The sequence below is a fragment of the Convolutriloba macropyga genome, chromosome 3 (assembly GCF_964194025.1).
Source record: "Convolutriloba macropyga chromosome 3, txConMacr16.3, whole genome shotgun sequence".
Lineage (NCBI taxonomy): Eukaryota > Metazoa > Xenacoelomorpha > Acoela > Convolutidae > Convolutriloba > Convolutriloba macropyga.
In genome coordinates, this window is record NC_134470.1 from 57,901,632 (window position 1) to 57,916,789 (window position 15,158).

At 36.8% G+C, this 15,158-nt stretch overlaps 1 protein-coding gene across 4 annotated transcripts in view; it reads left to right on the top strand.

The window, feature by feature from the left end:
- Nucleotides 1–9,110, top strand: part of LOC142336309 (cytosolic purine 5'-nucleotidase-like) — a 59,530-nt gene extending 50,420 nt beyond the window's left edge. For all 4 annotated transcript variants that reach the window (XM_075385049.1, XM_075385045.1, XM_075385046.1 and 1 more), the window contains exons 5-7: nt 255–418; nt 916–1,179; nt 8,478–9,110. In XM_075385049.1, the coding sequence (XP_075241164.1) occupies nt 255–418; nt 916–1,179; nt 8,478–8,946 (897 nt within the window). In that variant the 3' untranslated portion in view covers nt 8,947–9,110. The remainder of the gene's footprint in view (nt 1–254; nt 419–915; nt 1,180–8,477) is intronic.
- Nucleotides 9,111–15,158: the final 6,048 nt, after the last annotated feature.

Sequence of the window (15,158 nt, forward strand, 5' to 3'; positions counted from 1 at the left end):
TTCGCCAATAACTTAACTCAACTCCAATGCTTGTTGGTATTGAGATGTTTAATTCATCCGAGTGCTCAGTTACTTGATCTCATGTCAACGTTTTAAATTTTTCTCATCAAAATGATAGTGAGAACTAACTGAGGTGTGGGAGTCTTTGTGTTCAACATTTGATTAATGTGCATACACCTTTTTAATTGTAATTGTAAGTCATAATGACTGTACCAACTGTTATTAGTTCTGCATACTTATCGTACATGGTTTAGGTGAACCCTGCGAACGGGACACTGCACGTAGGTACTTACGTCGGTCCTATGGTCAAAGGTCAAGTCTACTCGGGAGGGTCAGCTGAGGTAATCACTGCTCTCTTTGGTGCGAAGGGACGAGATGTCCTCTACTTCGGAGACCATATACATGGTGATGTTATCAGGTTAGAGTTTTTTCATTGATCACATAAGACTTGGTACTATGTGCACAGTACTACACATACAGATCTTATCAGATTCGTACATCCAAAACGTGAGATCTCAAAATATTCTGACACGCGGAGGACGCCGTATAAGATCTTATATCTAACATATATACACAGCTTATAAGGTATGATATTAAAAGTAGTTAACATCATCAGAAGATTTGAAGATGAGAGCATGTCTTTAGGTTTCTCTTTAGATAACAGTACATTAATGCAATTAGCGTATTAGAATGCATTAATATGCTACGGTTTTTAAGATGCGCAATGTTCAACGAGCAGTAACGGTTCGTTTCGTTGCAGAAATTTCATTGTTGTATTTCTATAATGGGTTCAAAAGGTTTTGAAAACGTTCCAAAAATCGAATCTTTTGGTTGCTATACATCATAATTTCTAAATGTTTAACGTGGCCAAATTTTCTACTGTATAATAATTGAGAGAATTTTTGATGTGAATAGGTCCAAGAAACTCTGCGGTTGGCGTACATTTCTCATAGTGCCAGAGATAGCTCAAGAGATTACCATTTGGGTGGAGGAGAAACAGAAGTTTGACACTCTGGATTCCCTCAATGCTGACTTGACAGAGTGTTACTTGGATCTAGACAGTGCCAGGGATGTGGAGAGTGAAGACTTGCACTCTAAGATCAAAGAGCTGAAGAAGGCAATTCGCGAAGTATCGCACGACATAGACATCATGTATGGCCAGTATGGCAGCTTGTTTAGGTTAGCAACATCCATTTAGTCCTTTAAAATCTTGTAGCTTTACCGTGACCAGAGGGTAGATCGAAAGTAGAGAAGATATTAGATCCAAAGTAGAGAATAAATCAAAAATTGAACTATGATCTTTCGCCTATCAAGAAATATGTTAAAGATTAAACAATGGATTGTATTTGGCAATGCCTCAGCGACCTGTTAGCCTGTGAAGAGTTTCACCGTTTCTAGATCAGATCCAAATAAAAACAAAATACAATTATTTTCTTGAGAAATTTTGGTTCTTTATTGATGCATGTATAGTGGGTTTTTGATGCTTTTACGAAGAATTATGGGCTTTATTAATAGCTGCGATAGGGATATCTATATGAGTGGTTAGTGGTCTTTTCTTGGAATTTTTGTCGAAATTTCCCCCCTCTGTCGTTACGCTCACTGCAAATCAGCGTATATCCATTCATTCATTATTAATTCTCGTATTGGTGTATTTAATTGACCTTGAACGACGTTGAAGAACCAACTGTAGTCGTGGGTGTCAAATGCACGATTTTGGATGACAGTTTTGATAATTTGTCCTAGAATATACTTTCGCTCGCTTGATCGATTTCATTTTTCCTCCTGAGAAACTGGTCAAATTGTTAAATTCCGAGGTCAATAAGTTTCCGTTTAGCTTTTTGAGCCTTTGTCGGATATAATCGCAAGGGCGTTCGAAGCGCTGGAAGAAGCAGAACCTAACTCATGGCTTGAAGGGCAATTTAAATTTTAGTAGCTCTCCAATATTAGTGGACATAAAATATTAGTGATTTTTAACTTTTTGCCCCTTTTTGTCTTTTTAATCTGTCTCAAATAATATCATCAACGGCAGATTTAATTTTTTGCTAATGAGGCTTAAATAAATATTGGGTTCGAATTCATAGCTGAGTGTTTTTTAAAAGATTTTTGATCTTTGTTGTTCACAAATTTCCTCTGTTTTGCTTTATCTGCCGTTGATTTCAACAAGGTTGCTGTATTCTGTATTCATTCCAATGGTACGTTGTGTCACTGGTTTTATAATCTTAGGTGAAAAGGCCATTTTAGTTAGTTTTTGTTTCAAATTTCGGAAATGTTTTCTGCCAGCCATAATTTGTTTGTTTTGGCAATGCAAAACTTAAGCACCCAAAGTGATGCGGACAATAAATTTTCTCTGTGAGTCTTGCAACTGCGACAAGTTTTTGAGAAAACCAAAGGATTTGAAGATATTAGTATAACGAACTTTGCCTTTTTCATTGGATTTGTTATGTGGCAATCCATCCTTTTCAAAGCTTGTGAATGGCTCAACGGGCATATTTAAATAGAAAAGATTGGCTCTCATAGTATTAGATACCAGAATTTTAGCAATGCTATTTTTCTTATTTCCCTCAAATTTGTTGATTGTTTGTCTGTTAGTTTCCATTGGTCCTCTGTTACTGTGGTGGATTGCTTTCCAGTGGTTTCGTCGGTTTGTATTTTAGGACTTGCCCTGCCATGGTTTTTTTTGAACTAAAATTTGTTCCGCTTTACCTTTGTTCACAGCTCGTTAACTTTTTTCCTGAAGTCTTTTTGACTTCTGTCACCTTTTTTCACTGTTTTCTCGAAAGTTCTTTCAAGCAGCAGTAGCCCAGCGAAGCAATTTAGAATCAACAGAGTCAGTATCAGAAACAAAATCAAATATAGAAACGGGATAAACCCATTAAGTCCAATTTAGATGCGCGCTATTTGAACTTTGTTTTCATAGTCTTAGTTACCATCTCTGATGCTTATTGGTATGGTATTATACTTGCCCCTGTAACCTCATTTGGAAATAAGAGTATGCGTTACTAAAAAATGTAATCAATGTATTTTGCTCTTCAATCTTTTTAGCCGACAATTTTCTCATTTTCTTTCAATTCTAGTGGGGTTATGGGAATCAATGGTGGCTATTTTCCGTCAGTATGTGGAGCATGTTTCAAACATTTCTAGACTTCTACATCATCTAACTATGTAGATTGCAGTTTCTTCATGATAGCAACTTTCTCGGAGATATCTTCATTCGAGCGACTTAATTTTCTTAAACAGATTACAGACATTAAGCTGCAAATTTAGCGCATATAATTTTTATCTGTTTTTATATTTTTATGGTTATTAATTAATCTGATGGCATAAAACTTTAAATTGAAAGATTTGGCAAAAAAGTGGAGAAATTTGAAAGTCTTTGTCAAATTTCAAGCAGTTTTTCAATCTTGTCTTAAAAATTAGATGTTTTAATGCTTATTATGACTTTCCTATTGTTGCGTGAGCATTTTAATGATCTCCTATTGATGTAAGAGCGGTTTCGGTTTATGTGCTACTCTAATGTATAAGAGAACAAATGAATTTTTCTGTTTTGTTCAGTTGGCGCTTAATTTTCGTTAATTGAATTTTTTGCGTGAGTGGTTATTGAGAATAGTTTTATGAAAGTATATTCCGGAATCCTTCTGACCATGTTTTTTACAATCCAAATTTGGATTGCATTTGTAAGCTGTCTTTTTTGTTTCAACTTTTTTTGGCTTTTTCACGTCACGATTTGTCACTTTATTTTCACGTCAATGAGAATTCAAATGAGTGAAGATTTTGGTCACGCTGGAGAAGTACAAGGAGCGGAAAGAGGAGCAAGTTTGAGCCTAAAGTTTTTCATAACTTTCTAAATTGGAGTGAACTTGTTTATACAATTTTTTGGTTTTTGAGAGTGATTTTTTTTAGTTTCTTCTGTTTGCCTTCTGTTGTCAGTGTTTGTTCTCTTGAATGCTATCAATTTGATCCATTTGTTTTGTTATCGAACCTTTTTAGAATTGCTAGAGTTCGTCAACGAGCAACTAATGCTTTTTTGAATTTAACACTTTGTTGCCATAAAATATTAAGTGAATTTTTTTCGCCACTGTTGTTTTTTTCTCCCACTTTGTATCATTGATGATAGGTATCCTTTTTTGGTAGTGGGGCAAAAATGAATATAGGGCTTATATTCATAGCTAAATTTTCTGAGTTTTTAATAATCTTAACTTTTTAATGCGTGCATTAATTCCTAAGGGATCAAAGATGGAAGCAACAAAGCGAAGTAGTTTACGCTGACTTATTTTTGTCGTCGAGTTTGATCTTATGGAACAGTTCTCTCTCTATAACAAATGTGTTTGCAATAGCAGGAATCTTGTGAGTTTCATGGACAATTTTTGTAGGTTCATTTTGACTCGATACGGCAACATACAAGTCATCCATGTAAATGTTCCGCTCTATGACCTTTTGAACACTTGGAAACATTTTTGCGTTGTCTGGAGCAGATCGCGTAGGGGGCTAAGCAGGGTGAATCCGTTGCAGCAAATATATGACTGGTGTGTTCTTAATTTTCTTTGTGTCCATTGTTCTTCCAGAGGAAGCGTAAGTAGTGTCGCTCTTTAGGGTCAACTTTCACTTCCATGAACATTTCTATATCTGCGCATAGCGCGATTTGTTTCTGACGAAACCTCGTAATGACACCAGTTGAGTTGCTGAGCAGATCTGGCACTTTCAGTAAGTTAGAGTTGAGGGACTGACCCTGGAAAATGCTGGAAGCGTTTGCAACTCTACACGAGCACTAACAGGTTTTTTTCATTGGTCACTGGTTGATGGGGAAAGAGACTATCTGTTAGATAGTTGGCATCATGAACTTTAACAACGTATCCTTTTTCCAAGTCTGCGTCCAGAGTAGCCTGGTAATTTTCCTTTAGTAGCGGATTTTTGGAAAATTTTTGATCTAGTTGGTCAAGTTGTTTCATTGCTAACCATCTGTTGTTGGGCAGAAATGCACCTTGCTTCCAGAGGAGACCTATCTGATAATGACCGTTAACGATCTTTGTTGTGGACTCTAAAGTTTCAATAGCTCTTTTATCGTTGTAGGACAAAGCTTTTTGGGGCGTCGCAATGCCCAATTTTTCAACTTTCATCCATCCAATCATGGGCTAATTTGAAAAGAGACTCGTCAATCTTAGGGTATTTTGCACCTGAGTGTACTGCACTTGTGTAGACTCATTCTAAACTAAATTCGTTTTACCGGTGCACGTCCAACCAAATGGAGTCTCAACGCCCCAGGGGCACTTTTGAAGCTTTTATAATTTGTTTATTGTGAATCAAGTTGCAAATGCCTATAGTAATTGAGACATTGTCCCTTTCAAATTCAGGAAAAATTATATGACTGGTTTGATCATAATTTTTGCACATAGCGTTTAGTTGAGTAAGAGAGAGTTTCTCAAGAAAAGCATTGACAATGCTCTTTGAATTGCCAAAATGTTCTTGCAGTCTTGATAGAGCTGCTGCGTATAAATCACCGTTGCAATCGTAGGCATCAACTAGTGCTTTACCTTCCCCTCTGAGCAGTGATTGTACATGGATCATTTTTTCAGCTGAGGACATGGGTGATTGGTCGATAGTCGCTTTGAAAATGCTATACCATTTTATCCACTTCATTGGATCACCGTTGAACTTTTCTGCTTGCAGTTTCGGGACCAATTTTTGGAAGAATATTGACATTGAGCTGGTTGAGCATTCATTTGAGCTTTCAAGGTTTAGAAGCCCTGGATGATCGAAGTTATTGCTTGATGCGTTACAATTTATTTCAGGGAAAAGACTTTGAGGAGGTGGCCAAGTGAAGGATTCTGTGTTAAGCAAGGACAATGGAGCGGCGTTAGAATCAAATTGTAAGCTGCTGGGCGCAGAAAAACTGACACTGTTGTTCACAGCGGGCGCTGATAAACTGACTGCATATTGCCTCTGATTGCTGATATCAAGACAAGGTTGAATTGGGTTAGAAAATTGAAAATTAGAATTGTCCTGCGGACAATTAGTCTTTTGGTGGCACCAACACAAATTCTTGGTATTTTTTAACTTCTATCTTGAGACGACTATGTTCGCGAGAACAATTGCTCTGTTCTGATGGATCAATCAGAATTATTAATTGTGACACTATGGCTTCAAGTTTTTGCTGCTACATCTTCTGATTCATCTATCGAGGAGTTTAATTAGTCAGTGTGAAAATGTATATCGTCCGTTATCATCATTTTTGAGTATTCAAGCATCTTCTGTTCTTGAAGTGTTTCTGGCTTTTCTTGAGAGAGACTCTCTGTTCGAGCAGTGGAACATTGGTAAAGATTTTCCCAGATAGTTGTTTCCCTTTGGTCGCTCTCGGAGTTAGCGGTTGACCGAGCGTCTACCATGTCTATAACGTTAATTTTCTTCTTTATTTTGCTGGAGAAGAGTTCATTTTGGTTTTTCGGCTTATGTAACACCCACCAGATAAGGAACACCAAATTTAACTTTCACTTACTAACTGCTTGACAGTAACCTGGTACAGACCTTTTCTATGGGCTACTTACCAGAGCTATCTAGGTGTTTCTACAGACACCACTTACCTACCTGCTAGATGCCTACCTGCTACCGATCAGCTAAAAACTTATACAAAGTAAGCCTACTTACGGGTTGTTAATAAACCAACCAAATAGCACTTGCTACCTACCTGCAACCTTATACCAAACTTACCTACCTTTAAGCTCCCAAAATTCAACTACCTAATACCTGCTACCTACCTGCTGCAACTTATACCTACTTATACCAACCTTCTAATTACCGGTAACTCTGTTGCTCAGTACCTGCAGTCTACCTGTAACTGCCTTTACCAATAGGTCCACACCTATTAGTGAAATGCAGAAATGTTGAGCTAGTAATCAAGCTGGGAAATTTGAGGTTTGAAAGATACCCAAAAGAAACGAAAAGCAAAGAAAATGTGCGTGGTTCGGAAGGCAACCAACCTCGGGGGATTCCGGGCGGGTAAAACCCCAAAACCTAAAAGCAAAGAAAGCGCGGGGGGTTGGGAAAGCAACCAACCGGGGGAATTTGGGGCGGGGTTAGGAAGGCAACCCACCTGGGGGATTTGGGACTGGTAAAACCCCGAAACCGAAAAGCAAGCAAAGCGCGGGGGGCTGGGAAGGCAACCAACCCGGAAAATTTGGGACGGGTAAAACCCCAAAAACCGAAAAGAAAGAACGCGCGGGAGGTTGGGAAGGCAACCAACCTGGGGGTATTTGGGGCGGGTCAAACCCCAAAACCAAGAAGCAAACAAAGCGCGGGGTATTGAAGGCAACCAACCGGGGGTATTAGGGGCTGGTAAAATCCCAAAACCGAAAAGCAAAGTAGGCGCGGGTTGTTGGGAAGGCAACCAAACGGGGGGAATTTTGATGCGGGTAAAACCCTAAAAACTGAAGGCAAAGGACGCCGGGGATTGGGAGGGCAACCAACATGGGGAATTTTGGGCGGGTAAAACCCCAAAACCGAAAAGCGAAGAACGCGGGGTTAAAAATTTAAAGACTGTCTTTTGATCTTTTGAATCTGCTTTAAATCTCTTGTGATGTTTTGCGATCCCTCTTGATGTTACATTTGGATTGTTTTTGTAAAGTTTCTAGGTCTTTGGATACTGAAACATCGAATAATCTCATGGTGCAGATCAATTGTTTATCATTTTGATCAATTTTTTAGAGCAATACTTAGCTTTTTCAGGGGTTGAATTGGTTGCCTGACGTGCTTGGGCGTTAAAATATGTTATCAAAACGACTTAATTTGAGGGGGGGGGGGGTTATCTATCGAATGTGCTATTAAAAATTGTTTGTTTTTTATTAGTTTCCTTTGATTGCGACTGTTTTGGATGATTGTGTTTTTGTGTTCTGAGGTTCTTGTCGTAAGTCAGTTCCTTTCGTTTTCGACAAAAAGAAGTCATGTCAGTGACATCTTTCAATCCCAATCGGGGTTATGGCGATCACTGGTGGCTATTTTCGGGCAATCTGCGGGGTATATTTCAAAAACTTTTCGGGACTTCAATTGTGTTGTTTGCAACTCATTCCTGATAACTTTCACGAGCCGTCGTGTTTCTGCAGATGGCTTTCCAGGAAAGCAAGTATTCTTTGCAGCCTTTTGTAATCTTCTCGTAGTTTTTACGTTTGTGCACGTTTGGTCTGAAGAACAGCTAAGTGAAGAAAATTGGATAAGCTGTTTTTGTACTACCGAGTTTTGGAATTTTTTCATGTAACCTCAATGGACAATAAACGTACTTTTGTGTGTCATAGAGCCCTCCTTTTATTCGAGGGAATCATAGCTCAATTTATTTCGGCGAATAGTTCTAAATTAAGCTGAAATCTGAATGTGGAAATGAAGAAGTCGAAGGAGGACTTCATGAAGGAAGCATCAAGTCATGTTGTTTGTTAGTCTTTACCCTCAAAAGTGCCGATAACTGAGACATTATCGATGTTGATTTTTTGGTTCAGGTCGGGCTCTCGGCAGACATTTTTTGCAGCACAGACGGTCAGGTACGCAGATCTATATGCAGCCTCGTTCATAAACCTAATAAACTACCCGTTCTCGTACTTCTTCCAAGCGCCACACGCTCTGATGCCTCACGAGCAAACAATTGATCACGGCGACAGAAGATCGGCGTTCCTACCTCATGGTAATAGCTTCGTTCTCAAAGACACAATGCTAACAAACACTCTAACAAGCCCAATGGTTGCTAGGCAACAACCGGACGATGTTGATGGAATCGATCGGTGTAAGTCACCCGAGGTGTCTACCGAGGTCTCGATTCCTAAAGGGAAGGTTCTTCTGAGACGTCAAACGTTGGCGGCGGTTTCTACGGCGAAAACTGAAGAGCTAGCGACTGGAGATGCGCAGAATTCTTTGGGAATTATTGGAAATGATGAAGGCGACAGTGACAGCTCTTCAGATACTGAAGAGTAATGAGAGTGTGTGCCTTGTATAATATAGTCACATAACACAATAACGATTTGTAAAATTTGTATTTATGCGATTTAATGCAATTTTAGAGGGATTAATTTTTTTGACCAAATTCTGAATGTATGTATCACTTGTCTTTAGAAGCTAATTAAATTTATGAACATTAATTGGTTGACGGATGTGTATTGCGCTTGAAATCGTGCTATCAGCCGTGCATACCTTTCCTTTTCGTTTTGTTTCATGTGATTTCGTCCAGTTTTCAAATCGACATCGGGATGTGTAGTAAACGAAAGCGAAGTTACTACAAAACTCATTTGAAAAAAATGCGCGCAATTAGATTTATGGCGAGCTAAATCCTTTGCAAAACTGCGTCATTTCAGTTTTCGTTTTTATCGAGTTTCGATTTTGTCGTAAATCTAAATTGATTTTGTAGTAAATGAAAGTTACTTTAGATGCGGATTTTTTTGTGTTTCATGATGGTTCCATGCTCCTGATTTTCCTACGAATTCAAAATGCTGCTTTCACGATCGTAAATGTGCGACTTAATTGCATGTGGGAGAACCTCACCAGTGCACTGAGTAATTACTTCTGATATTTGAGGCACCAATTACAACAAGTTTAAAAGTTTTACGGAAATGATAAATTGGATGCGAACTCAGCGTTCGCAGTAAAAATAATCCATCTAACGTAATCCACTATCGTGAAAATAAGTAATCTAAATTAAATTATCATTTTGTTTTTGAAACAATAGAAAACACGCAATTTTAACCGCAGCAACTGTAAGCTATAACATGCAAACATTGCAGCATGTGATATGAGTCACAATTTGTTCTTCAGTGTATTGGTAAGGCAATTACAGTAGGAACCAGCCTTGTATCTCAGCCCTGAGATACATGCCTGGTCCTACTGTACAGGCAGAGAAGTCGGAAGGCAAGACTAGAGGCTCTTAAACCGAAGACTCTCCTCTGCCTAGAGAAGCGGGCAATGCGGAGGCCGCATCTCACGGGAGTCAAAGGAACTGATCTTATCAGTCTCCTGTCACGAACCGTCAAAGGTCCGATGACTAAAAACCGGTGGTCGGGTAGCTAACGATACCTACCAATGGGAGGGGGCACAGTAGGAACAAGCGATATTGCAGGTTCAAACCAGGGTTCCTACTGAAAAGAGAAGCGCTACAGAAAAAGAGGATTTAATCGAAACTGCTGCTCACTTCCAACTTGCCCCAGACGCTTTAACATGACTGGGATAATAGTTAATGCACACAGAGTACACTTTTTGTTCTCGAAGACTTTTAAGACCTGCGTTCGCGAAACTTGTCCAGAATTGTGTTCTGGCCTTTGTAATTAACGTTTGCTTTTCCTACGTGAGACTGGAGGCTTGTCATTGTAGCTTCAGCCAATGGAAATTGATTTCTCTCTTTCAATTTTTTGTTACGCCTCATGCGTGATACTCGTGATTTCTTTCTCTCTCTCCTTCTTGTTATTGTTCCGACCCCACTTGTGAGGGGAGGAACTATATACTCAAATGGGTTTTTTTTCAGACAGTTTTGGCCGATCGATATTATCATCGGAGAGAAATGTGAGTGGTATCAATAAAAAGCTCGTCCCGCGTAGAATTCGAAATTAAAAAGATTTTTTTAATTTCGTTTTTTTTTCGAGGAGTTATCGAGATTTAAATTTTTGTGTGAACACAGGACATTTGCCATAATTTTGTTCACTTTTAGCTTAGTTTTCGTAACTTTTTCTTTAAAAATATTAATTCAATATTACATTTCACGCTACTAATTGAAACAATTTTGCATTCCTAATAAACGAAACGCGACTATCAGAAAGTATCAGTAAGTTTACTATCATATTTATCACATATTTTTTGTCTTTTAAAGTTGCTTTTAAACTACAGTGTCATATCAAGATTCCCTTAATGACCAACCTCACATACAAAAAAAATGAAGCCCAATGAACAAAAATTTTGTTTTCCAGGAATCGCTCTTTTTTCTTTTGGCTTCTACTCTGACTTTTCGTAATTTTTAATGAAATTTTGATTTTCTTTTTGAGATTTTACTGAATTTTTGTAGTCCTATAGCGTAGACTCGTTGACTTAAATTGCAATAGGCTTCCTAATGAGCATTAAGTGAACCTATCTAGTGCTTTGAGTGCACTTCAGTAATAACAGGACCTCCTTCCTCTCTACTGCAACCAAAATAATCTGGATAGTGATTTTGAATTCTAACTTTTGGTTTTTGGTTATTTCGATGCCACGAGTTTTCATAATTTTATTTAAAAAATTTTTGGATAATTTTTCTCATTATTTTGCTCACTTTTGTAATCTTATAACGTTATCTTAATACTGATAGTTCCCATTTGCTTAGAAAAGACGTTCAAAGGATCATAGAGAAAGTTTTCAGATAAAAGCTTATGGTTTATATGGCTTCAAAACTTTCTCGCATTTTTCTATTGAATTTTTAGTTGCCCGAATTTTTGGTTTCCTGTATTTGTTGTTGTTTTCATACTTTTTGTGATAGGTTATTGATGACTTATGAATGACGAACCTAATAGTCTTCCCAACGAGTCATAACTCAGCGTATTTTTAGACTTCCATTGAAAGCTATTGAATTTAATGGCATGATATTAGGTGTTTTCAAAAAATTCGTGATTTTTGATACAGTTGTTCATTTTTCCTGTTTTGAAGTTATATTTTTGTTGTTAAAAGCATACCATTGTTGTTAAAATTATTAAGAAAATAATAGATACAGATCCTTTTTCTTTCTAAAAAAGTCACTTTTCAATGACTTTGACACTTTTCTCTCTCAATTTTTTTACTTTGCTGTTTATGACTGTTTTTTGTTCTTTATGTAAACATAAAAGACTGAGATGTCCCATAATCTACTAATTGAAAATTGAATAAATGGTGGTTTTCATTGCTTTCAGTTTATAGCGAATAGTCCTAAAGTTTATGATATTATTTGTTTTCAAGGATTTTCAATATTTTTAATTTTGTTGTTCTTTTTGTCAACTTGTAACTTATTGTCATCACTGAGAGGTCCCATTGAATTCCATGTAATTCAAAAGTTAATGTGTTTATTGATATTATTTTGTAACTGATGTTTTGTTTGGTGGAGGATTTTCTTTTTTGTGAATTTTTTGTGAGTGGTCAATATGTTTTTTTTTCTGTTTTTTTAGCATATTCGCTTAACAGATCCCAATTATTTTCAAATTAGGACCGAGTGAACTTATTTAATCGTTCAGTATATTTTTAGTTGAAATATTATAAATAACAATTGGAATAAGAGAAGCAATATTCAGATAAGAGCTAATGATTTTAATGGTTTCGATAATTTGTGTTACGCAATTTGTTTTTTGTTTAGTTTTGCTGCTTTCTTTCGTTTCTGTGGCTTGGTCTTAACAAATACAGGTCATGTCCTTTTGGTACGGATTTTTTAGTAAATATATCAAGAATTATTAAAGGCTAAGTGTTTGTAAGACGTTTGAAGTTATAAAACGTTTTGAAAAATGTTGATTGATTTTTGAATTTTGCCTCATTATCTTTTTGTCGACCTTCTACCTAGTCCCATTATGGAAAATCCCCGTCTGCTGTTTAATTTAGAGAAATTAAATTCTTGTTTAGTTAGAAAAAAGTGAAGTAGTTAAGGTTTTATCTGATTGCATTTTGACGTTGTTACTAGGTGCTTTTAAATTTAGATATTGAGCTTTTGCCGTGAAATTTTTGTTTTTTTGGTGATTTTGCTTTTTAATGGCAGATCTCGTGAACGCTGTAATGAAGCATGGCATCATGTAGTTCAATTAATGTGTAAAGAATGTTTAAACTCAAACATCTATTTTTGATTATCTCTTCATTTGGTTGACAATTAAGTAAAAAATGTAGATGAGCTCTGGTCGGAATATCATCTGCAAACGCATATTAACGAGCCTCCTTGTTTCTTTCAATCTCTTTCTCGTGTTATTCGTTGCATAGCAGCGAGTAAAGTTTTGCCGCTTTACTGCCCCATTCTCTTCTATTTTGGTTTTGAAGTAATGGCACACAGTTCAGCATTTTCGGTCTAATTTTTGTCTCCCTAGTTCGCGATTTCCTATTAACAGCTTTTTATATATGTGCATTAGTTCGAAGACTGTCTCTAATCGAAATGTTTTCCTGGTTGTTTGTAACAAGCCTGAAAATAATATTACCGCACCTTCGGCTGCAATGATAGTTCTAGCCCGCTCTTGTGGAAAGTTTTTGTCAGTTTTATTGGCTAACAGAAGAGTTGATGAAGGCCTTTCTGATTTCTAAGCTTGTTCAATAGGCTGTTGGAGACTTGTTAGTTGGAAACGATATCTCCTAGTCATCACAAAAACTCTACGAAAATGGTGTATTAGAGACAAATTCTGTTCCAGGTGGGACTGATTAAGACTCTGACCGTCATATTCCAAACGAAGAATATTTTAAAACCATAATTTCTCTATTTGGCGCTACAATGATATAGAAAATAGATCAACCAATCAATTCAACCAAATCAAGCGGACAACGAAAGAGATCACTTAGGATCTGCTTCAAAGATGGCACAAAAACATTTACATAATCAATTGTAAAAACAATAACAGGTTGTCAATTATCGTAACGGGTAAGCAACAATTTAGGCCGAAACGTTTTTTAACTACATTTGAAATATGATTAACCTGCCCCAAATTTTTTATGAGAAAACAATTTTCTAACGTTTGGTAAAAGGTTGATACTTCCTCAAGGGGTATATCTTTTAGTTCATCGGGTATGATTTTCAATAAATAATTCATTAAGTAATTTCAATTTATTGTTTGACTTAGTACTTTGATATTGAATTTAGTGTGGGTTAATTTTTTCTTGCTAAGTGGTTATTTCAAAAGATCAAACTGTGAGTGCGAGTACATTTGTCAAAAAACAAAAAGGTAACAACAGCAGTTTTCAGTCTGCTAGCCGTTGAATGATTTAAACACAAACTTTAGTAACTCATATACTTGCAGATCGAATACCTTGAGCTACAGATATTTCACAAATGTATGGTTGCAATAATCGGCATCAGTGAAAGTAAATGAGATTCAGCACTTTCTGCAAAAAACATTTGGTAAAAGCCACGAGTTGTTTCCGCAGCCATACACAAGAGTGAGTTACACGGTTGATCTTAGCTCGATAAATTAATGATTTATTGCCTCGAAACAAATGGCCTCAGTTAAGAAACCACAACAGTGTGCTTTACTTTAGTTTGACCTTAATAATACGAATTGAATATGAAAGATTTTTTATTTTGCACGCCGAAACACATGTAGATACTGCTTTTAATGTAATTTGGATCTAATCGGAACAGATCATTGTTTTCTAATAGGAATGTGATCTATGTTTTCTAACAGTGGTCTATGTTTTTACATGGACTGTTTCATTCAATTTAAGAGTGTTCGTTATAGACCAGCCAATTATTGAGAATTAATAATTTTTCAATTTCTTCATTTTTATTCCCTATTGAAACAGTACCTATGTCATTGGCAAACAGTACTTTTGAATAATTACAAAATTGGTGAAGATCTTTATTGTATAAAATGAGGAGTGGAAGTCCTTAAATTGAGCCCTGTGGGACTCCGTGGTCAACTGTATTCTATATCTATGATATACTGTTGATACCAGCTCCCTGAATTGTATCTGTTATGTATTTATTTTTCAACCGGGGTAGACGACGCAATTCAACAGCGGTCCAATTTCGAAATCCAAAAGTCTTGGTTGATGGTATCAACTGCTTTCGTTAGGTCGAGAAAAATAATTTCAGCCTCTTGAAACCGAACTGTCTATTGTAAAACAAAAAACCATTCGAAGAGGCAATAGATTCTATAAGACATAACTCTTTCGTTAACTCGTACCAAAAAAATGTCAATGGAGGTGTGAACGTTTGTCAGTGAATAAACTTGCGTAATCCAATATAAAGGCGGATAGCTTGAAGTAGCGCAGCTAGATAAAGTTGTTGGCACTTCTTCTGTATGTGTAATGCAGCTAAGGAATCGGTGGCTAAGTAATTTGATTGTTAGTGGACGCTGTTATCAAATTAGGATTGTCTATTACGGATCACAATACGGTATTTTTTGCATGCCAGTCTAACTTGACAAAAGATATAACAAATCGAAGGCAATGGTATATGCTTTAGACATGTTTGTGTCAAAAGTCTGAAAGCTGTTTGGGGGCTGAAGGTTAAATTAATG